Source organism: Anabrus simplex, chromosome 10, assembly GCF_040414725.1.
Source record: "Anabrus simplex isolate iqAnaSimp1 chromosome 10, ASM4041472v1, whole genome shotgun sequence".
In the NCBI taxonomy this organism is placed as follows: Eukaryota; Metazoa; Arthropoda; class Insecta; order Orthoptera; family Tettigoniidae; genus Anabrus; species Anabrus simplex.
The window spans coordinates 4,736,656-4,762,500 of NC_090274.1; the positions used below are offsets into that span (position 1 = coordinate 4,736,656).

The 25,845-nt window shown below is 38.3% G+C and overlaps 1 protein-coding gene across 1 annotated transcript in view; it reads right to left on the minus strand.

Moving 5' to 3' along the window:
- Positions 1-25,845, minus strand: part of LOC136882330 (uncharacterized) — a 213,823-nt gene that overhangs the window by 73,793 nt on the left and 114,185 nt on the right. Inside the window, exons 12-13 of the mRNA XM_068229534.1 lie at positions 21,142-21,281; positions 14,085-14,185 (exon numbers count right to left, since the gene is read on the minus strand). Coding sequence (XP_068085635.1) covers positions 14,085-14,185; positions 21,142-21,281 — 241 coding nt within the window. The remainder of the gene's footprint in view (positions 1-14,084; positions 14,186-21,141; positions 21,282-25,845) is intronic.

Genomic DNA, 25,845 nt, shown 5'->3' on the forward strand with positions numbered 1-25,845 from the left:
ACATGATGGACGGTTAAATCACCATGGGGCCGTAAGGCCTATATCTCCTCCGCTACGAGACAATGGAATTCTACACAGGAATGAGTACACAATTTTGATATTTAGGGGATGTTATCGCGACTAAACGGGGTTCAGTGTAAATTAATTATGGTTACTTAACATGGTCCGCCTCCCGAGTCCATGATTTTAATTTTTTTGTTAGACGGACGAACTAATTTATATTAACGTAATAATGGGTTAGATTAATTAATTTGAGTATTTGTTTGTTGTATATAATGTAAATATGGGATATATTTCTTTCAATTAAAGCATGCTGTTTGTAATACTTTGAATTAAGTTCATTTCAAGTGTTAAATTCTTTTTTTTGTGCTAACCCATTTATTTGAATTTCATTCACTGCGGTGATCATTTGTATTTTAAATTAGGAATAATTTCTATTAGACAGCCAGATTATGAAAGAGCCAGAGTATGGAAGATTTGTGTTGCGTACGGAAGGTCATTAAAATATTAATAATAATCATGTTTGTGAGTCGACAAAGGAAAGTAAAGTAATAATAATAATAATAATATTTGGGCGTGTGCAAGTTAAAGTATAATAATAATAATAATGATGGTGCTTCGCGAGTTAGCCAGTGCAAATATAATAATCAAAGTGGAGATGACATGTAGCGTTAAAGACTTTCATTCGTGTAGTCAGTTTGATTTTACGTAAAATTTTGATTTTACGTTTTTGGACTTTAATTTAACCATTAAAATTTTGTTTAAAAGCGATATAGGCACGTGAATTAGAATGGTCACGATATGTTAAAAGCCCAGAATGATTTGAGCCCATATTTAGAGTTGGAAGTCATGAGGGACGAATATCCGGCGTGGAATAAATTGAGCCGTATTGTTTGTAATGATGAAATAGATGAATCTCAAGGCCTAAGATGATATAAATGCATATGCCGGTGTTATTAGTGGTAGAATCCACGCACCGAGGATTATTTTATGAATTAAATGTTTGAAGAGTTCCGATGAAAGGAAATGGACTTCAAATTTGAAGGAATAGTTTAGCAATCGCCGGCATTGGAGGTATTTGCCCAGCCGCGATGTGCCATAGGTTGTGAGATGTGTCTTGGGAGGACAGGTGTCCCCATATAAAATTAACGGCAGTACGAAGTTGAAGGTACGGTCCCGAATACCGTGTTGTCCCGGCCAATATAAAGCAGATCTTAGTGGTTCATAACGGGATTTAACATATGTGACTAAATTCTAAAGAGTGGAAATTAAAATATCATCTTTCCATTTTTAATAATAATAATAACAATAATCATACTCCAAGTGAATCTTGTCTTAAATCGAGTGCTTAGTGCCAAGATAAATCGAAATTGTAAAAAGGGGTTATGCGTTAAACATATTAAGAGTGAACTACCGTGTAACAGGCGAATTTAAGTTTTTTTAAATAATAATAATAATAATAATAATAATAATAATAATAAAAACTAAGCTACTTTTTTTTTTGAAGAATTAAATTTTTTTTTATATTTAGGACATAATAATGATGTTGGGAGATGAAATGAAAGATTTGAGATTTTTAAATAATAATAATAATAATAATAATAATAATAATAATAATAATAATAATAATAATAATAATAATAAAAATATTTATGAGGAAGCTGATCATTATATTGTGCGGATAAATTAGGAGGAAGAACGACCCTTCGTTTGAAACGTCGGCAAGGGTTGGCATATAATCATCCCGGATGACAAATGATAATAATCAAATACCGGATTATAATTGAAATTAATGATAATAATAAAATTAATTGATGGTAGTCAAAGTATATGCTAATGATCAGATAAAGAATGGTAATGATATTATCGAATAATAATAGGAGGATATGCTAGGGACAGTCATCCTGTGTCGAACTGCTCTGAACCAGATGTTGGGTTTTCACGGGGAGATAGCGGTAGATACGTAAATAACCCACGGACGGCACATGTTTGCAGGGTCAGAGCATAGTAATGAACCTTTCCGTACGTCTTGTCGTATTGACAAGTGTAAATATTAAAGTAGCTTTTGAGTTAATGAACTCTACCTGGTGTGTTTGTGAATCTGGAAATAATAGGCTAGAGTTTGTCCGTATTATAAATTCCCGTTTTTTCGAGGCGATAACATTTTCTACGGTGGGTGTCCGGCTCACCAGAATGTACATACCGGAAGTGTCTCATGTCCAAACGGAACGAGGAGACGACAGTAAAAAGTTACTGTCGTGCCTTCGTCGCCGAAAGAAGATCTCCAGCGGTGAAACGTCCAATCATACGGATGTGAATTCGATCCCCAGTACCCAATTGGGACGAATTCACCAGGTGTTTTACACTACCAGAGTAATGAGGTAAAATCCAAATATTATGTCATTTATTTTTCAGGATTAAAAGTGTCCCAATGTAAATTTGTCATCATGTGTAGTATGCAAAATAAGTTAATAAATTGCTCCTCATTGCAATTTCAATAGGAAACAGCTTCCATATCTTTTCATTGTAGTTAGTCCAGTATGCCCATGGAATTTAAGTTGTCACTTCCCAGTCCTATTGTGGAGTCAGAAATTTGTATCCATGAATGAGTCGTTCCCCGTAACCTTAAATTTTCATGCCCCGTTCATTCCTGTGTTCATTTGATGCGCCGATATATATTTTTTTGATTTTCTTTATATAAATTTTTTTTATCATTTTCGAACTGATCACCCCTGAGATAAATGCTAGTCTGGGACTCAGGAGGTGGGCGGGTGCAGTATATTTGTGAAAAATGTGCTGGCTCCTGGTAAAAAGGGGCTGGCTACTGAATTTTTTCTATTTTCTTCTACCCCTGGTCATACCTATGACTTTTCCAAACTCCCATGTCTTCTCCATCGTATGTCTTAATGTAAATATCAGGTCAAATGTTGACCTGTCCACGGTAGCTACTAAAGAGAGACGGTAGGTGTCACGCAGCTGGCCAGGAGCTTGTGACGTCAGCGGTCTCTAGTCTGCCAGACGCTGTAACTTATTGCAAATCAGTGTGCCGAACGCCCCGCTTATCTTCCTTATCACAAACATGCTTACGTTGTAATATATTTTCACACGAAAACCACTAAGATATTGGATAAAACTGTTATTTTTATTATTTTGTTTGCGTGGTTTTGTAAATATTGCAGACCTACTTTAGAAGCCTGTTGCTAACATGTTTAAAAATCATTTTTAAATGTTCCAATATACCGGAAATTTAGTCTTTACAGTTCCCAATTACTTGGAAGAATTTAAAATAAGTACCCTATACACGTACAAAGTACATAAATCAAAGCTTTAAAAAAGAAATAATATTAACCGATAAAGTCTAAATAAAACACAAAAGATTAAATATTGCATGTTGTTATTTTTCCTGAAAACAGTAAGTACTGTCCTAACATTAATTTAGTTTTAACTTATTGCTATAAAAAAACTATAATAATAATAATAATAATAATAATAATAATAATTTCTTTTAATTTTTCATTTTCAACCATCACACCAGCAAGTTCACACTTCAAGGGCAAGTTGTCTTTAGTTTGGCAAAACTGTTTATTTAATTTGTCCTTCCTGACAAAGGTCATGAAGCTCACGTGATTAGTCTACAGATTTGATTACTAGCGATTCCAGAATTTTTTTTTTTTACAATCCCGCCTTTCGGCGCCTGTATTTCTTCCTCAATACTGATGCAAAAAACCGTGGGAGTGTTTTAGGAAGGAACTGTTCTTTTTTATTTTCAACAAGCGCCTAACAGTTGAGATTGTAAATCAGAGGACTGAAAATGTTCGGAGCATATAAGTGCGATTTTAGAGTTAAAACATTTTCTTTTACAAAAATGTACCCACTGTTTGTGCAGACTTGGGTCTTTGGGAAATCTATAGGACAACTTTCGATTCTTTGCGTTGTTGGGATGGTTTGTACAGCTTGCAATCGCACAGTACGGCATTTTAACAGCACAAACATGACATATACACTAGAATTCACTTTACTTCACTCACGAACGATACGCACAAGTTCAAGACTTTCAAAACATTTACAAGCCTTGAAAGCAATTAAATAATTAAATAAACAATGTGCAGACCACAGACGAACAGCAATGCACTGAACTTCACTGATTAGAATGAAAACACTGATATTAACATGCCAAACAATGCATAGTGTAATGGGAGGGACGGTCCAGTGACGTCACGACATGGCAGTCTACCGCGCATCCGTCTCGTGACCCCTACCGTCTCTCTTCTAGCTACCGTGGACCTATTTTTCCTAAAACCGTACTGTTCTTCCATTTCTCCTTCTAGCTTCCTCCTCAGTCTTCCTTCCAATACTCTCTCAAATATTTTAGCTACATGGGCAATAAGGTTAACCCCTCTGTAGTTATTGCATTCCTTTTTATTACCTTTTTTAAATATTGGGATAATTAAAACCTTTCCCCACTCTTCTGGGATCTCTTTATTCCTCCAGATTATTCTAAATAATCTATACAGCCACTGTAGCCCTACTGATCCTGCTGCTTTTATAATTTCCATAGCAACCTTATCCACTCCTGTTGCTTTACCGCTCTTCATCTTTTTTATGGCTTCCTCTATTTCTAACATCGATATCTCCTTTTCTTGTTTTTCTTCTTTCCCCATTGTTTCTTCTTGCTCCTTCTCATCTACCAGTTGACTGTATTTAATATTTAGTAATTCTGAAAAAAATTCTTCCCATCTTTTCATTATCTCATCTCTTTGTATCAATATCTGCCCTGTTTCAGTTTTTACAAATTTTGTATCTTCCCTATTTTGTAAACTATTCTTCACCAAACCAGAGAAAACCTTTTTACTTCCCTTTATATCCTCCAGTAAAGTATTTGTGAAACTTTCCCAGCTCTTCTATTTCTCTTCTTGTACTATCTTCTTACATACCTTTTTGGCTTCTTATGAATGAAAACAAATGAAAACCTACAACCTGTCTTCCAGTCTTTGACTGGGTCAGAGACATAATGAATGAACAATATATAGGCTATTAGTACAATGAGGTCACCACACTCAAGGTGAATTATTAATGGCTGATAGATGTTATGAAATGAGAATGGAGAGTGTTGCTGGAATGAAAGATGACAGGGAAAAAACAGAGTACCCGGAGAAAAACCTGTCCTGTCTCCACTTTGTCCAGCACCATCTCGCATGGAGTGACTGGGATTTGAACCACGGTATCCAGCAGTGAGAGGCCGACGCGCTGCCGTCTGAGCCACAGGGGCTCTTTGGCTTCTTTATATTTCTGCCAATGATTTATACTATTGCTGCCTATCCACTTCCTCCAAGCCATTTGTTTCTCTTTAACTGCTGCTGTTCCACCAACCAGTCTCCTTTTCCTTCTTCCTCCCTGATAGTCTTCCATACTTTACAAATCCATTTCTGAAACACGTCCATTCCTCAAGTCATCTTTGGGAATTTCTTTCTTCAGATCATCTTGAAATTTTTCCCTTATTTCTTTATCTTTTAACTCCCATTCCTTTATTTTTCTTTCCCTTTTTCCTATTAACTTTGTTACTTTACCAAGTCTAAATTTGGCTACCACCACTTTATGGTCTCCTTCGAAATTGCTCTAGCCATTGCCGTCACACCTTCCAGTTGTCTATATTTCTTCTTCTCCACCAGAATAAGATCAATTATTGTGGCAAAACTTCAGCCGTACTCACGCAAGTTTTATACGTTTTATAAGGAGGTAATGTAGAGAAAGCATGCAAAACGTACTTTAAATTCCTTTTAGAGAATAGATGTGCCCATTGCCATGGCCAGGGAACCACGAAGCCACCTCAAGAAGTACATTTACTTTTATAACGTAACGAAGAGTAGCGGACGCCATTTTCCATTGCTGGAATGGCTACAAGGATTAAGGACTGCAAAAGAACCTACAGAGTCACCAAAGAAAGTATTTTCCCCAGCACTGACATACCAACCACATTTCCGACCCCCTTGTACTCACCGACGACATGAAAAAGCTACATGATTGAGCTTATTCGCTAATAATTTAACCTCATGGCCACTCTTTTCACATACTCTGCTATTTGAAAGCAAATCGTGACGTAGATACAATTGCATTAAATCATTAAGATTGTTCTTGTAAATAGATGAAAAACTGGTAACATTAATGACGCATCCATTGGACGATGCTATGTCAATAGAAGTACATATGTATTCTGTATCAACAATGGACAGATGCACTGCTGCCTAGATCTGGAGGCGCTATGGACAAAGAAAAACATAGTAGGCTTTTCTACTATCAATCGTTTCATTTTCTGACCACTAACCCCTGGTGTAGTGAGGTGAGAAAGAAGGTACCGTATTTACGTGAATAATCCCCGCACCCTAACTTTAGGTAGGCTTATTTTCAAAAGAAGAAATGCCAACTTTGACGCAAAAAAAAAGAAAAAAACGCATCCCAATTTCGTGCCTCAAATTTTTTAAAAAATGTGCGGGTATTATTCGCGTAAATACGGGTATTTATTCGTGTAAATACGCAAATAATCCCCGCCACCGTATTTATGCGAATAATACCCCGCCACCAAATAATCCCGCACCCTAAATTTAGGAAGGCTGATTTTGAAAAAAATGTCAACATTGACGCAAATAAAACCCGCATCCCAATTTCGTGCCCCAAATTTTTTTTAAAAAATGTGCGGATACTATTCGCGTAAATACGGTAATTTTGGTCCAGGACTCACTACCCTAACGACTCCAGAACAATGGTCTTGACCATGGCTATCCTAATCAGTGCAGACAAATGGTGTTTGCTGAGGTAAGTAGATGCCTGGTCTAAGTACAGTGGTTGGCAGTGTTGTGCTTCGTCGTCTGTGAGAAATAAACATTGGACAGTCATACCTCACGTAGATATTGGTAACCATGGTACTAATGTTGCGTGAACACCACTGAAGTTTTAATATTATTGTCTTTGTCTTTCTATCTCCCCAACTATAACTAGTTATTTTCAGTTCTTTTTTCTAAACCACATATTGCCAACAATTAATCCATTCCTTCTATTACCAAGTATCCTTCTTCATCTTGGTTTCCATAACTATAGGGGCCAATTATCTCTTCTTTTCCCTGTTTGTCTGTTCCAACGTGTGCATTTATGTCACCCATTATTACAACCTCTTTGTCTTCAATACAGCTCTCCAGTTCTTCTAGAAACTCTTCTAAACATTCATCTACATTGGGGTGCATAAACCCGTATAAAATTGTTGATTCCTCTCTCAAGTCCAAGTCTAACTTTAATTATCCTGTCACTGATCTGATCAATTTTGTCCATATATAGCGCCAGGTCTTCTCTAAATATAACACAACATCATTTGTTGGCATCTTTCCTCCACTCCAGTATAATCTATACCCTTTCTTCAATTCTTTTTGAACTTTCCCCTTCCATTTTGTCTCACTTATTCCCGTCATTGTTATGTCTTTCCTCTCCGTGTACTCTATCAGTTCTTCTACCTTGCCATTCAAAGTCATGATGATGATACCGATTCTTGTGATGTCAGGTAGCCCACTTCTCACAATTCCCCCAGAGCACCAGGAACTGCGCGTCACTTCAGGGTACTTTTAGGTTAAGTCAGTATTCCACCTTTACAATACCATAAGTTTATTGTCTATTTATTTAAACAACATTATTAACTATGACGGGACATGTTTTGTCTAACTTGTAGACATCATAAGCCGTAAGATATTTAAGAAAAAGCACAAAAAAGACAAGGACAGAACAACACATTAAAATAAATCGGGTTGCCGAACACGTCAACCAAAATAGCGAGTATGTTCCACATTCTTCCAAGTACGAACATTCAAAAGCTGTTGATGAACAAAATTAAAATCATACACGAGACGATACAGTAAAGCTTTTAATTTAAATCTAAGAATTTCATTTTTGTCCGTATTGAACTGAGAATGGGAGATAGGAAACTTAAAAGGGTCCACCTTTTCAATACAAAATTGTTATAGTTTATTACAACATATATTTACATTTGGAACTAGTTTCGACGCTGTTTGGCGTCATCTTCAGCCAAAATGTGGGAAATAGGCTAGCATGTAGACATTTATATTACACAAGGCGTTATATTAAACAATACACATCTTGCAAGGAGATAAAAACAGGGACAAATATAGAAACAAATGAATCGTTGAGAAAGCAAAAGTTATACATATTAAAAATAACCTTAACCACACATCTTGTAGTGCGAAAATATTCGCCTTGAATGATTCCTGAATACAAAACTCACGCGCACACATCTCTGAAGAGCCAGCAGGCAGGAAAAAGTAAAGTGAAACCTTAAGAGTTCTTCTGAGAAGAGTTCATCATTTTCTTTATGTTCGGACTAACTAATGAAGTCTCCCTTGAGTTCCTGATAAACATACACAACAGGAAAAACTCCTTCACTCTCAACAATAGCTATAAAGACCAACGGTAAATTGTATTTTAAATACTGTGCAGAGACGTGAAAGCATGATCTTGAACATGATATAATTTCTTCATTTAATCACCTTTGAAAGCCTCTCTCTATATTACGTAGCTTCATTAACACCACCCTTCTGTAGATGCACAAAATAATCTTGTAATCTTCACAGGTCCGGTATTCAGCTCGACGAGAATATAAAATTGGTATTAAGGAATTCGTTTTCTGAGAGTTTGGAGGTTGTCTGTGCCAGTATTTGTGGTGTATTGTTGCAGCGTTACGTGTAGGGTGGGGGCAGGTTTCTATGATGTTTATTGCGGGACATAAGGCGGTAAAGCTATGGCGCGAGATGAAGAGGAGCAGGGCGTGTTGGATAGTTTAGGTCTGGGGGGCGGCCATTGTTGGATTAGGGGGGGAGAGGGAAGGAGCGGTAGGGGAGGAGGAGTGGAAGGAGGGGAAATATGGAGGGTGATGTGGTGAAAGTGTGTGGCGTGACAAAGTATTATGCATAATGTGAAAGACAGATCTGTTTTTCGGGATATTCATGTTTTTGAAAAATTCAATGAGAAAGTCGAATAGGATCTTTGGTTTCTCTGAGATATCATTTAAGTTTAGGTTGGGATTGAAATATTGGTCTAAATGAATATAGAGGTTTTCAGTGACGTCTAGGAAAGAACCTTTGTTTAGAATATCTAATACTTCAAGATCTTGATTTATTTCAGTAAAGTTGTGCTTAAATTCTTTTATATGTAGGCCGACCGCGGAAAAACGGTTGTGTTTTATGGCATTGACATGTTCTTAAAAAACACAACGTTAAAATAGCCTTTCGTACTAATAATAGAAGCACAGAGATCCTACACAACTCTTCATCAATAAATAAAAGTAGTCCTTTTTCTAAATCAGGTGTATATAGGTTTTCTTGCCAAGACTGCAAAAGTTCTTACCTAGGGCAAACAGAACGCAGCTTTAAAATCAGATATGCAGAACATGTCAATGCCAGAAGGGTGGTGTTAATGAAGCTACGTAATATAGAGAGAGGCTTTCAAAGGTGATTAAATGAAGAAATTACATCATGTGCAAGATCATGCTTTCACGTCTCTGCACAGTATTTAAAATACAATTTACCGTTGGTCTTTATAGCTATTGTTGAGAGTGAAGGAGTTTTTCCTGTTGTGTATGTTTATCAGGAACTCAAGGGAGACTTCATTAGTTAGTCCGAACATAAAGAAAATGATGAACTCTTCTCAGAAGAACTCTTAAGGTTTCACTTTACTTTTTCCTGCCTGCTGGCTCTTCAGAAATGTGTGCGCGTGCGTTTTGTATTCAGGAATTATTCAAGGCGAATATTTTCGCACTGCAAGATATGTGGTTAAGGTTATTTTTAATATGTATAACTTTTGCTTTCTCAACGATTCATTTGTTTCTATATTCGTCCCTGTTTTTATCTCCTCGTAAGATGTGTATTGTTGAATGTAACACAATGTGTAAAAAATTGGGTTAAATGAAGAAGTTATATCATGTTCAAGATCATGCCTTCACGTCTCTGCATAATATTTACAATGAAATTTACTGTTGGTCTTTATAGCTATTGTTGAGAGTGAAGGAGAATTTCCTGTTGTGTGTATTTATCAGGAACTCAAGGGAGACTTCATTAGTTAGTCCGAACATAAAGAAAATGATGAACTCTTCTCAGAAGAACTCTTAAGGTTTCACCTTACTTTTTCCTGCCTGCTGGCTCTTCAGAAGTGTGTACGCGTGCATTTTGTATTCAGGAATCATTCAAGGCAAATATTTTTGCACTGCAAGATATGTGGTTAAGGTTATTTTTAATATGTATAACTTTTGCTTTCTCAACGATTCATCTGTTTCTATATTTGTCCCTGTTTTTATCTCCTTGCAAGATGTGTATTGTTTAATATAACGCCTTGTGTAATATAAATGTCTACATGCTAGCCTATTTCCCACATTTTGGCTGAAGATGACGCCAAACAGCGTCGAAACTAGTTCCAAATGTAAATATATGTTGTAATAAACTATAACAATTTTGTACTGAAAAGGTGGACCCTTTTAAATTTCCTATCCCCCACAGTAAAGCTTGTTGTTAAAGTTCTTCTTGAGGGTGCTGTTGACATGCAGCATTCAGGTGCATCGGCAAAAGCTGATAATGAAGTGCATAATGTTATTTGTAGCAGAAAAAAGACGATCAACGAGCATGTGTAAGGAATCCAGTGAGAAGATGTAAAGAACGTCATATTGGTGCAAGGTTGACATTTCTTATTAAAACTAGGTGGAATATCAGATTGTATGACGTACGTAAAAATACAGTGGACGGCCCTAGAATGAGACTAAAGATTATTATAAAACTTGAAAAAAATTTAAATTAAGCAAGCTTTTACGATATAAAAAACGAAAGAATGAAAAAAAAGAAGATTGTGGCACATCTGATTACTTGCGTTCTCGCTTCTCAAAGAGTAATTAGCTTAGCATGGGATTTTTTTTTTTTTGAGGATGAACTATGGAGGACGTGTGTGATGGGAGCCGGTGTGAGGGGAAATTAGGGGAAGGATGGAATCAATAGACGAGGAGCGATCACGTGGAAGCTTGTTTGAATGTTTGTCGAAATAGGAACTGTTGAGTAATGCCTCAAAAATTACATTCATAGTTTCTGAAATCTCATTTAAATTATGAGCGGGGTTGCGTTTTTGATCTATGTTAATATAAATGTTTTCTAAAACGTTCAGTAAACTGTCTTTAATATGAAAATAAAGAATTTTTAGGTCCTGTTCTATGGAAGTGAAGAAATTATTGGACTCTGTCATATGAGTGCTCATGGCGGAGTATCTTTAATGTTTAGCAGCGTTGACATGTTCTTTGTATCTGATAAAAAAGCCTCTTCCGGTTTGCCCAATGTAGCTCACGGACCGTTGATTGCAATTCAACTTATATACACCTGATTTATTGTATTTGTTCATAGTGTTATTGATTTTATGGTGGTTGTAAAAGAGATTAATTTTTTGTTAATTGTTTTAAAGGCAATGTTGACCTTATGCTTCTTAAAAACGTTGGTGATTTCGTAAATCTTATTATTGGTATAGGTGAAAGAGGCATAGTTGTCTGTTTTTCTTTTTGTTTCTCTAAGAAGGGTTGAACTGGATCTGTTGAGAATTTTGTTGACTATCCTGTCAATGAAATGCTTACTAAAACAGTTTTTACTTGCTATTAAGCGAATGGAGTCGAGTTCTTTTTTATGATCTGCATCAGATAAGGGGATATGGTAGGCTCTGTGGATCAAACTATAAAAGGTTGCTCTTTTTTGAGATTCCGGATGTATCGAATCTTGCCGAATGGTATTAATAGTTTGGGTGGGCTTCCTGAAAATAGTGTAAGAGAATTTATTGGAGCTGTTGTTGATAGTGATATCTAAGAAGTTTAAAGAATTATTAACTTTAACTTCAGAAGTGAATTTGATCCATGGATCGATTTCATTTAACTGTTCGAAAACAATGTCACCGTTGGAGATGTTATGATCTATTATGGCAAATATATCATCAACATAGTGCGTCCAGAATACCCTCAAGAAGAACTTTAACAACAAACTTTACTGTATCGTCTCATGTGTATGATTTTAATATTGTTCATCAACAGCTTTTGTATGTTTGTACTTGGAACAATCTGGAACATACTCGCTATTTTGGTTGACGTGTTCGGCAACCCGATTTATTTTAATGTGTTGTTCTGTCCTTGTCTTTTTTGTGCTTTTTCTTAAATATCTTACGGCTGATGATGTCTACAAGTTAGATGAAACATGTCCCGTCATAGTTAATAATGTTGTTTAAATAAATGGACAATAAACTTAGCCACAAAGGAGCCGGGAATTGGTCAGAGGAGCGCAGGAAAGAATTCAGCGAGAAAATGAAGGAATACTGGGCCAACAGGAAGGCTCAAGAGGCCACTAAGAACACAATCCAGTATGCTAAAAGGGGCAGACGAAGACAAAAACACAGCTAGAACACAAGCACCGTGGTCCACAGATGGCCTAAACGCAAAGAGAGAGAGACAATAAACTTATGGTATTGTAAAGGTGGAATATTGACTTAACCTAAAAGTATACGTACGACAATACGGACTTTACGATGAAATTTATTTTATGTAATCACTTCAGGGTGACGCCCTAGTATTTTCAGAGGCCTCAATCCACTCGCACTCGTTTTATAGGCCGTTTGTACGATGGATTCGCCACTCCCAAAGGCATTTTATTACCTTCTGCCAGATTCAAATTAGGCCGCCCCTAACATGGAGTCTGACGCCTTTCGTAGCTGCTGCTCTGGAGTACAGACGCTACAGGTTTGCCCCCTCTGCCATCTCCACCATACCAAAGTCCATCTTCTCCGCCGTAGATGCCGTTGAGGTCTTCACCCATAACCCACGGCAAGGGCCCTCCATATTTATGACCCCTGCAGAGAGGGTGTCCCAGTATTTTAAAGCCCCCAGAATTTTACTACCTGTTGGTATTTCAACCAGCCCTACGTACTGTAGAGTCCCTCTATCCGCCACCTGGGGACACGCTCTGTAGGGGTCAGGTTCCCCTGGTTACTTATTGGAAGTTAACCCCACCCACAAGGAGGAAGGAAGGAATTTGACAGAAAAGTAGAAGGAAGACAAACCATGGTAAGGCCACGAAGGAAATGGATAGATTTAGTTCAGAACCCACAAAGCCTGAGGTTATTGCATAATATGATACCCTTATCTCTTTTCTCTACGGAGTCGAGTATGAAGTGAGACGAATCCTTGTAACAAGTTTTTACAACCGGATGCCCTTCCTGATGTCAACCTCATTAGGGAAGTTAACGAGATGAATCGAATAACGAGATAAAAGAGTAACTAAAACTGACTATATACCTTAAGTTATATGTAGGCCTAAAAGTCATGTGTTCACCATTTATTCTTTTTAAATTTAGAAATACTCCTTTCCAACAAAAACAGCCAGTAAAACTCATAATGCATTCATAAATTTGTTAAAGATTAGTGTATAATGTTCACATGTACAATTTATAGCTCTTTATAGCCTAGAAGTCATGTGTTCACTGCACAAAATTTGAGGTTATCGCACACTGGACTCCCAGTTACTTTTTATGGCTGTAAATGTGGGGGGGGGGGGGCCTAATACGTGAGTAAATATGGTAATAAGAACAATATTGCTTGACACTTATAAGCATCACATCAGATCAGATGGCACAACTCTGAAATACTGCCTTCTGCACAAAAAATTGGGCATAGCATTTATTATATCACCCGTTTGGATTTACTATTCATTCATACTGTCTGACGATACAGCAGAAAGTAGTGGCAGCAAATGTGACCTCAGCAGGGCAGGCAGCAAAACTTACTCTGGCAATCATTCAGGTTATTTTCAAGTCCAGTTATGCAAAATGTAGGATAAGGAGAAAGCTGGGTAAATAAAAGCATTTTTAAAAATTAAAAAAAAAAAAAAAAAAAATGTAATGTGAGGAAAGGCCTCATCATTCTGAAAATGTATTTAAAAATTCCTACAAAATTTTAAGGTTGAGAAAGAGCTTTCTTCAAGATGGGTTTTGTCATTTACAATCTAAGACTGAAAACTTTTACTCACTGACGGGTGGGTCCTTGTCATCCTGTGCAACCTCCACAAGACTGACATCATCATCGTTTTCCATCATGTTAGGTGTCTCTGACGCAGTGTCCCAAAAGGCACTAAAAGAAGGAAAAAACAGAATTATAATCCATGAAATTATTAATTTCAAGTTCACATTATCGAAGAATGACTTGCACACCATTTCTAAATTGCCAATCTTACTAAAAAAAAAAAAAAACTGTATTTAATAAGAAAACATACCACATTTGCTAAATGAAATGTGGGAAACAAACACTTAATAACACAATGACAGGTTGTGTGGGAAGAGGGAGCACTACAAAGAGGAGAAAAGGACAAACATGAAAACACAAAAGTATAAGGACAGTATACACTGTCGTCTTATCATCCTTCTACATACATTTCTTCTCGGACATGATGAGCTCGCTTTAGTTTCCCACCTTCATCACAGCAGAGCATCAACACTCCTGGAAGCATCATCCTGACAGATTGAGTCTTGACGTGGGAAAATTAGGAGAAAAAGCCAAATCTTCTTCCTTAGTATTCAGAATGATTCTTACACATCCCATAATTGTGGACACGATAAGAAGCTTTTGGGCTTTTGCCGTGGCAGGAAACAAGGTGAAATTCTTTGTTTCACAGAGAACTTTGCTCCGCATCTTCAGAAGAAAATCTTGTCCGTTCATGAGCAAGACTTCTCTAATAATTAGAGTCTGAACTTAAGAATGATTTACCGTTGGTCTACAGAAAGTGGCACTCTCGTTCGTCACCAGATGGCTCACTGGATGCAGAGTGAACCATCTCACGATGAGAATACGAATTTGGAAACCACCAAAACGAAATAGCAACCACTTAATTGATAGCCAGTGTGCCTGTTGAAATTGTTAGCATTTATACGTATTTCCACAGCTTCCTGTATAATCCTAGACCTGTAATGTTGAGTCTGGGTGGTTTCTCTGCGAAACGTAAAGAATTTCACCTTGTTTCCCGGTACAGCAAAAGCTCAAAAGCTTATCATCACGTTCTTCCACATGCTGGCAGGTCTCTGTCAGCCCTTGACACGATACTGTGCTCGGTCAGTGTGCAGGCCTGTAATCTTAAGATCTTTGTGCACGGCGTCAAGACAATGTTGCTTCAGTCGTCCTACAAGCTGTTTCCACTCTACCTACAAAGCAGAAAAAGTCTTTGCCAATGTTGCTGCTTCCGCTCAAGTACATGGTGCCTGTACCCCATCTTCCCAATGTGACGTGATCATGAAGCATCAGGCTACAGCATCTTTGATTCCAAGATGGCAAGTCATCGTTCCATTTCTTTTGGAAAAGGCCAACATTTAGCACCACTCAGCGCAATTGGACGGACTATAGACCGGTATACTTCTGACGTGGACTGGCCTACTCAGTCACAGGAGGAGGAGGGGAGGAATAAAAAATAGGAAATGGAAAGAGGCCAAAAGATACTTATTTTCTTATTTTGCCTTTTCTCGTATTTCTTTAATTGAATAACTTTATTAGTGTCTTAAATGAGGTAATAGGACTGGAAGAAAATAATGGAAAGAATTAAATAAAACTGCTTTGTGCCCATAATTGTTGAGGCATAAAGTCTTTATTATCCAACAATGTTGTCGGCTTGTTCCAATCCTGTTCGGGAAAAATATTTTCATCATCAGAATGTTGTCTGGCAGGGTAGGAGAGTTGGTAGTATACAATCCCTGATCATTAGACTGCGAACAAGAAGCCTGGGTTCAATTGCGCAAGGCTCATGTGGAGAGAGTTCAGATGACAGTACGATGGTTCAACCTGGTAAAGAATGGCATAAAGCAAAAGGATGTGATGTTTATGGTGGTTAATTGTTTTCAAAGGATTCGGCACCATGCTCAAAATAGAATGACGACAGAATGCGGTGGTGGACAAGAAGTAGCAGAGTCAACTAGTGAGAGAAATCTTATTTACTTCAATACGGCTGCACCCTGATAAGAGGAAATAGTAACAAATTAAAATAACAACAACATACCATGTTGCAGTCTAGTAACAAAAGCAGAATTCTACAGGACAGTTCGTATAGCTTAGTTAATTTAATTCTGTCAGATGACACTGAGTGTAGCGCAAGAGATCTCTTCAACAGGTCAACATGTCAGCCACGATCAAACTGTGAACATGGAACCACTACCACTGAGCCTGCCAGAGATGATGATGATGTTGATCCAGCAATGAGCATTTCTTTACATTCCTCTGTTGCCGGGCTCTATCTCGAGTGTGGCTCAGGACACAAGATCTTTGACTTCGGAGCCGAGGCAACAGAATTAAAATACGGATGGCGCTGAAACGTGTTTTGAATGCACAGTAACTCATTGGTACCTACTTACTGAATCGTTCCGTACAACCCTGTCATGGATTAGAAGCCAACATACAAAACTAATGCACACAAATTTCTGAAGGAATGTAGTTCATATTACAAGCAAGGGATGGCTCATATAGCACTTCAAATTTTCTGAAAACAAATTTTTCATTTTTTTTCATTTTAACAAGCTTTTAATCGGGACACACCTTTTCAAGTTCAATTTGTAAGTTATTACAGTAACACTCGGTTAAGAAGTTCTGGCATAATAGGTTTTTTGCCTAAGACATGGGATATTCTCGGCGCCATTAAGATATACGTCTGTATTTCCCGTTTAAATAGTTCAGATTTTAAAGTCCCTTGTGATATAAAACATCCACAATACTGCGCACACATGCACGCACACACAGGGAAGTTGCAATACATTATTCGATACGATATTTTCTTATTGATACTCGAGTCACAACATCTCTTTAATACGTACTAAATGTACGTAACACGACCTAATAGGTTCAAAGCCTGCTTCGATAACATCTTCGACTCTATTTACTATCCTTAAAAATAAGTAAAAAAATCAAAGACACCGTTTTAAAAGGTAGAATTCCAAGCGGGAGTAAAAAACTGCATGGTGCGGACCATGCTAACCTTTAAGTTGCCCTTTTTGGGTGGTTTACCCAGAAACGAGCTGCAGGAGTTTCTATTTCAGGGCCAGTGTTAAAATCTAAGGCGTAAGACTTGGCTCTCAGACTTCCAATGCAGCGATGAATGGTTAAATCGCTTTAAAGCCAGACGTGGGATTTCACTTCACACAATAAAAGGCGAACCGGGAAGTGTAGACAAAAAAGCCATCAATGATTGGCTTGCAATTCTCCGTGATATTCTTAAAAGGTACGAACCCAAAGATGTCTGCAACGCTGATGAATCTGCACTTTTCTATAATTTATTACCCCCAAGGACTCTTGCGGTGAAGAGCGACCCATGCAAAGGTGGAAAACGCAGTAAAGAACAACTAACCATTCTTCTGTGCTGCAACATGGACGCTAGTGATAAACTAAAACCATTTATTATCGGCAAGTCGGCCAACCCGCAAGCATTTAAAGGCATGCGTAACATTCCGTGCACGCATGAAACGAACACGAAAGAATGGATGACACTGGTGATTTTTAAGCAGTGGCTTCAAACATTTGATTCAAGAATGGGATCGAAGAACAGAAAAGTCGTTCTTTTTATAGGCCATTGCCCCGCTCATCCAAATGTTGAGCTACGGAATACTGAGTTGGTATTCCTACCACCAAATTGTACCAGTGTGCCACAACCATTTGATCAGGGCATATCTAAACTCCTTAAACACCGTTTCTGTAGCATACGGGTCAACTCATTGATGCGTAGGCTTGAGGTAAAACTAGTACTGAAATGGAATGTACTGGAAGCTATCCGAGGTATCGCAGTGTCGTGGGAAACCACATCTCCCGCTGTAATTTCTGCATGTTTCAGACATGCTGGGTTCCGACGAAATGAAACAGAAAGCGAAATTATTGAAGAGGAACTTTTCCTCATCTTGAAGTGCCAGATAGCTGAAATCGTCTCTCTTTTCAGCTGGAAATCACTTGTCAATTTGATGATAATGTAAAAGCTGATGAAGGTGTGCCTCTATGCGGGGGTCTGAATGAGAGTGAAATTCTTGAACTCGTTAAGCCTACTAACCCACGTGATGAATCCGAGGGCGAAGAGGACGGGAACCAACACAGTCTGCAGCCATGAGTGCTTTAAATATTTTAAAAACATTTTATGCAGTAAATGTCACATCACTAGATGATTTGGTGTCTATCCAGCCAGTGGAGAATTTTGTGATAAGGCACAGGATTGAAGCAAGCAACTTTGGACTCCTTCCTGAAGACCCTGTAAGGTAACTACTGTATTCAAATTGAGGGTTGTGAACGGAAACTTCATTTTTAATCGCTGCACTTTTTGCTAGTTTTGGTAACTGGTCCCTTGTTTGAATTATGCTAGTGTGTTTTATTTTGTATTATAAAAAGTTGTGTGTTGAAACTCAATTCATGTCCTGTTGATCAAAGACTGAAAGAACTGACCAAAGCAATTCAAGTATTAACGGTACACGCTAAGTCACCAGGCATGCTGGGATTTGTAGGAATGTAGACAACAAAAATGGCTTCATGACCGGGGGATGTTACGTGTGTATTAACTGCTAAAGTATGAAGCACACATCTGCCTTTATTCGGGGAGCTCCATAGAGTACCACAATAAAATGAACAAAATGGAAGTGTACGAGAAGATAGAAGAGAAATTTCTCAAGAAAGTGGACAGCTTTTATACTTATTACCGTACGATAACCTATAAGTAAACACCATCCGCAATGTTCGATTTATGATCTTTGAATATTATTATTAGCGAATTCTCCCAATATTGGACGACGTTAAGCAAATAACACGATCAATATATTATTGAATTCCTAATATGTTTTTGTGCAATAAAATATGAATTTCCATTGCATTGCTATCATTTCTTATTCAAATCATGTGCGTAAATGCAATGTAACGTAACCTCTGCAAATGATGTTAAGGAGGTAAATACATTACAAAAATTATGCCTTACTGTGCATTTCTCTTCTGTTTAATAATACATCACTCTGCTAGTCTAAAAACCACAACTGCTGGTTGACCTTCCTCCACATTAAAACAAAATTCTATCAAACCTTCAGCAATGTTGAACAGTCTTTGACAAGATTTGAAATTTTTCTTGTTAGTACTGAACTGAAAGAAAAATGTGATGGTGTACAACAGGCATTTTTAGTCATGTGTTTCTGAAGGCTACATTTAAATTGAATACGTTGGATCATCCATATAGATTTCTTACTACGTCCACTACCCACACTAGCGAGCTATCTCGTGCTGCCGATTATTAATCCCCGTTGACTGGTGAAAAGAAATATTCAAGTTTGAAACGAGAGAGAACATGCCTTCATAATTCTTCTTCTTCATAGGTGTGTAAATAACGTGACATATAGCTTTCGTAGCTGGGTCAAAATAAAGGCTGAAATAAACAACTGATTTCAGTAATAGCTATGTAATTGGCCTTACATAACACTAACTACTTATACAAGTTTTCGGAGATACCGAAGTGCAAAAATTTAGTCCCGCAGGAGTTCTTTTACGTACCAGCAAATCTACAAACATGAGGCTGATGTATTTCAGATCCTTCAAATTCCACCAGACTGAGCCGGGATCGAACCTACCAAGTTGGGGTCAGAAGGCCAGTGCCTCAACCGTCATAGCCACTCAGCCCGGCAGTTGAATTTAGTATTAGGTACAGTAAACAAACGTGATACATCTCAAGATACGACAATATGTTTCCATGATGTGTGCATGGTGAAGTATTTTGTTTTCTGCGTATCTTTTCTGAAATTTATGGAAAATTGGGTATAACGACAAACTGCTATAGTGAGTAAATTTTTTGCAGTTGTAAATTCTCACTGTAGTTCCAAAGACCTCTATTATATTAGTGGTCAGCCCATCTGGGAAAGAACTGAGTCGAACAACGCTCATCCAACACTTGCCTTGGAACATGTTCTTTGACACAAAAATAACAATTTCCTCGAGAACGATTAGAAAACAAAACTGTAAGTCACATGTTAAACTTTATTTTTTTGATACGACAGACCATTTGCCCATTATTTTGGTTTATAGTGGACAAAACAAGTGCACGTTCAGTAAACAACATAACAATGTCTCTACAACACAAGCTCTAATAAAAATTAAAAAAAAAAAAGGTGTGATTTCCTGGAGAACCAGGTGCTAGTTCAATGGAGTAACCAAATGGAATTTCCAGAAGGATGAAAGAGAATATCAGGAACTACATCCTAAGATTTCTAAGAATTGATATCAGGAGTCACGCAATTCGTAACCATCGTCTCTGCTGAAACTATTATTCTTATGTAACTATCTATATCGACACACCTGGTTTTCTTTCATTACACAAAAAATATATTTATTCAGTTCTCTTAGAAAATATTTTTATAATTCAGTATGCCTGGTTCTTTTCCATTATCATTGAAAATACATGTCGTGATAACCAATTTTAATGTTGTGGCTTTCCTTTTAGCAGCCCATCTACAAACTCCGGACCATAAATTCATTTTCGAAGATTGCAAGTCGAAGGAAATATACATCCGAGACCCTTAAAATAGAATACACTACTAAATCTGCAAAAGGGACAGGTTTTTTCTTTCCAATTTGCTTTACGTCGCTCTGACACAGATAGGTCTTATGGCGACGATGGGATAGGAAAGGCCTAGGAGATGGAAGGAAGCGGCCGAGGCCTTAAGTAAGGTACAGCCCCAGTATTTGCCTGGTGTGAAAATGGGAAGCCACGGAAAACCATCTTCAGGGCTGCCGATAGTGGGATTCGAACCTACTATCTCCCGGATGCAAGCTCACAGCCGCGCGCCTCTACGCGCACGGCCAACTCGCCCGGTGGCTACAGCCTTGGACAAGATAATTGATGTAGAGGCAGATGGGGAAAGGGTAATCAGGGGAAAGTCATGATCGCTATGAGTATTGCACAAATTCAGTTAAGTCTGAATTCAAAGTGCGCAGAGCAGAGGGGACTGTTAATTATCAACATACTGAGTTTGCAGAAATTAACAAGACATTTCTGGATCTGCACGGAGTCATTTATTAAGGTTTCAGTGGATTAACCAACATACCTGTCCGTTGACTGATGCTCTGGGGACTCCAGCTGCAACTTAGAAGCCGCCGTGCTCCATGAAGAATCCTCTTTAGTTGCACTGACCTGTGAGCTTGCACTGACCGATTCTAATGAGCCTTGGGAAGAACCTCCATCCTCCTGCAGCAAGAACAGACCTCTTAACTCCCACACATGTATAGAGCACAGCAATAGGATGGATGGATAAGGAAAACTCTAAGCAATTCACTGAAAGACAAATCAAGTCAAATATAAAAAGGAATGACAGATAGTATTAAAAAACACAAACGGACAAAGACAATCTTCATATATTACCATAGGCTCTCTCCTCATCACTCCTTGGTCTTCTACGTCCATCTCTTCTCAGCTTCCGACAAGCTCGTTCCTGCCTCCCAGCTTCATCAAGAGGGTGGGCAAGAACATAAGTCTTGATGTGGCAAGTGTGGGATAAGAAGAAAGCTGGATAAATACTGGGAAAGGGAAGAAACATAAGATAAAGATGAATACAGATGGAAAAAGATTAGGAACACAGGCCAAACACAAAAGGAGAAGAAGATCCTAACAGGATAATCTTATTCAAAAGTAATAAATAAGTGTTGAATCAAGTCGTACTGTTCCCAATCTCCATGCAACCTCTGTGTGCTTACAGCCAGCTTCAGGGATCTCTACAATGAACTCATGTGTTCGACAGACTGAAAAGCTTTTATTTAACCGAGTTGACACTGGAAAGAATGGCTTCCTACTTTTAAAAAGAAGAACACAGGCGAACAAATAGAAAATTACAGAAAGAACGTCACGATTTAACAATATGAGACACCAAGGAAAGATTGTCGTTTGGAACACCAAATGAAATTTGTAAAACCAAGAAACAAAGTTATAAGTAATGGAAAGGCTGTTTCAACACCAAATTACATTAGAAACAGGTGCTTACAAGCAAACTGGGCGGATGAACTCATTACAATAGTTGGACCGAAAAGGTTCCTAATGTTTCTAAATACAAAAAATTTGGATGTGGAGCCAACTGCCTAAACTGATCGTTGAAAGCGCGAAAATTTAACCCCCACAGTAAAAAAGGCCTATTTCTTGGATAAGCGGAGCAGTCCAAAAGTTTCAGAATTTGATACCACAGGAACCAAAAGCAGAAATCTCGGGTGATGTCAAGTTTTTGAAAGGAGATAGAAAACAGCGAAAATACAAGAATGATTTTTGCCGAAGTCAGCACACAAATGAATTTCTTCAACAAGAGCACCTTGATGCACAGAACAAACAGAAAGCATCAAGGATCCTTTGGATAATTCAAAAGAGGAACTTCTTGGTTTTAAAAATGGACCAGAACCAGAAATACAGTAATTTCAACATACTCTAGGGAGACCAAAAGTGATTTGTTCGGGAACACCAGGTACACCCCAGAAGTTCTACCAGGAACATGACAGAATTGATTTGGTATGTCTGGCTGGGATTCCAATTCAGATGGCGATTTCAGCCCTGGAGAAAAAGAAATGGATGCTGGCGATGGCAGATGAATGTGTCCCAATTTGTAAAACAAGACCTAGGATCTTGTACACCATCCAGGAAATTGGACAAGAATTGGAAGTTGTGCAGTCCTTGGAGAGATCACTAGCAGGAAGGCTGGTGTCGTGGCCAGGCAGTTTATATCAGAGACCAGGTACATATTATACCGGAACATTAATGCACAATTCAGCTCACTATGAATGGCTATTGTGCCTGCTGCACAGCATAGGAAGTATATTTGATAATTAAACGTAACAACTGCATACTTAAACAGAATTGTTGAAGAGGAAATTTTTTTACGGAGGTCCCAAATTACAGCCGAGAAACCCTCAAATTCATCATACAGGAAAGACTGCCATTCTCCAAGATCAGAGCCAAAGCCAAGAGGATACTGAAACTGTTGAACAAGGATCGTGTGTGCCGTATTAAAAAGGTTCTCTATGGCTGGAAATAGGCTGGCCGCTGTTGGCATCGACATCTGAACAAGCAACTAAGCTTGGTGTAAACAGCATCCAGTGCCTCAAGCATCTATGGGAAGGGTGAAGATGCTGATCTGATCACATTTTAGTTTTGTTGCAGAACTCGAGAAAAATCAACAATGTCTTCAAATTTCTATAAAAGTCATTTGAGGTCAAAGGCCTCTTAGGAGACATGAAGTACTGTCTCAGGATCAAATTTCTCAAAACGAATCCGGTATCACCTTGAAACAGAAAGGTTATGGTTTTTTTTTTTTTTTTTTTTTTTTTTTTATATTTGCTTTACGTCGCACCGACATCATGGATTTGTCTTTTGGCGACGATGGGATAGAAAAGGCCTAGGGATGGGAAGGAAGCGGCCGTGGCCTTAATTAAGGTACAGCCCCAGCATTTACCTTGTGTGAAAATGGGAAACCACGGAAAACAATCTTCAGGGCTGCCGACAGTGGGGTTCGAACCAACTATCTCCCGATTACTGGATACTGGGCGCACTTAACCCCTTAACTGGGGAATAGTTTCATAACGTCAACCAGCCAGTGGGTAATTATTCAGCGCAGCGTGCACTTTTGGAATGGGTACAGTAGCGTGCGGCAGATGTAAATACTCAACAGAAAAATATATTTTACTTGATTAATTTAAATTATTAGTGATATAGTATAAATTCAATGGCATTATGTTATTACCGTTTTTCCTGTGAACCCGTAAATATATACATATACACACAGTGTGTTCATACAAAAGTGTTCCTTTCATTATTATGATGACATTTTTCAAGTTCTCAGATATGCATCAATACGTTCTACATACTTTCTGGTTCATAGGTCATTCAGAAATTGTGCACAGTGTGGTAAATACAGAAGCACAGGCAACCACAAAGTGCCATGTCACATTCCTCATAGCAGTAGACAGTTTCCCGTCGCCTCTGGTTTGACAGGCATACAACACGTTTTCTTGAGTGATTCCTACTTCCAGTCGGTGAGTTCTCAGATAATTCAACATCTTTCCTTACCAAGCCATGTTCACGTCACACAGAATAGTTAACCATCATATACAGACCAATTTACAAAACATTATCAGAACATGGACAATGGAGTTTGCAGAACAACTGTATCATAACAACAACAACAGCGACAACAACTTGCAAATTTAGTAATTTCAATATACATTTACACAAATAAATTCTTGACGAAGAATTTGACGCGGACAGTACGAGGCAACATGAGACAGCTGTCAGACTACCGCCTAGGCGTGAACTACCCGACTGGCGTGAGACAGGATAAAAATGAATAGGACAACAATAATCACATCTAATATGAATGGAATTAGTTTTAAATTATGATAGTAGATGGCAGAAGTGATTAAGAACAGCCAGGCGCCTATAGGCAGCTAACCCTACGTAAGAACACATTTAGAAGTACAAGAATGCCTAAAGGCGTCAAACCCAGTTAAGGGGTTAAGCGACTGCAGCTATCGAGCTCGGTAAAGGTTATGTTACGGACATCTTAGATCACATTCGAATGTCTGATTACAAGCCTGTAACCACACCAATCGAAACTGGAGTTAGGCTGTCAAATCAAGTACTTTGTCCAAGGATGATGGTGAGAGGCTCCCCTACAAAAGTTGATAGCTGCGTTGATGTACCCATCAACTGCAACGCGTCCAGACATGTGTTCAACCAATACAATGATTCTTTTGACAAAGGACGCTGGCAAGCAGCAAAGAGGGTACTGGGGTATCTGAAGGGTTCCTTCGATGCGGGAATCACTTCTGAATTTAACTGGATATGTAGATGCTGATTGGACTGCATGCACCCCCCGAAAGCAGATCATACATTAACTTCACCTTTTTTTTTTTTTTTTTTAAATGTATGCTGGAGTCGTATCTTGGAAATGCAGAAAACAACGGATAGAGGCATTATCGTCAACGGAAGCCAAATATTGGAGCGAATCTTCAAAAGAGGCAATAGATTTGCGATGATTAGCAAGGTAGATAGGGATTAACAGTGTGTGGACCGTACAACTTTATAACGACAATATCGGAGCTCAGAAGCCTGATGGAAATCATATTTTCCACTCTTGGTCCAAGCACAATGATATGCAACAGTTTGTACGAGAGGTACTGACAAGATGCCTGCAGCCATATTAACCAAGAGGCTACTGAAGGTTAAGCACTGGAAGTGTTTAGAATGTTTGAATGTAAGAAGAGTGAAATGTTGAAGTTGGCTCAGCCTTCGAGAGGGGGTGTTGATACTTGTATGTATTCATATAACTCTGCGTATAGCCTGCCTGGCAGCCATGATTCTTAAATTGTCAAGTCTCTTAAGGTCTGACACTGTGGTTAGTCGGTTTGAGACCTGATCGTCGAAACAATTTTCACCATCAGAATGCTGGCCGACAGGTTAAGAGAGGTGGTAGTGAACAATTTTTAATCACTTGATTGCGTGTCAAAAGCCTAGATTAAATTCCAAAACTCTCCGCAGTGAGGGCATATAATGCTGTTGATGGCGATTCGTCCGCCGGATGGAGACGTTAAGCCTTGAGCAGACCCCCTGATGCCTGAGGTTGTTGACAGGAGTAGGCTATGTGCCGGAAACGGGTTTCACCCTCTCCCTTCCTACCGTCATGAATCACGTCATTCACTTCATCTCGTAACTCCTCTGATGAAGTTGGCATCAGGAAGGGCATCCGGTCGTAAAAACTCGCTACCAAGATTAATCT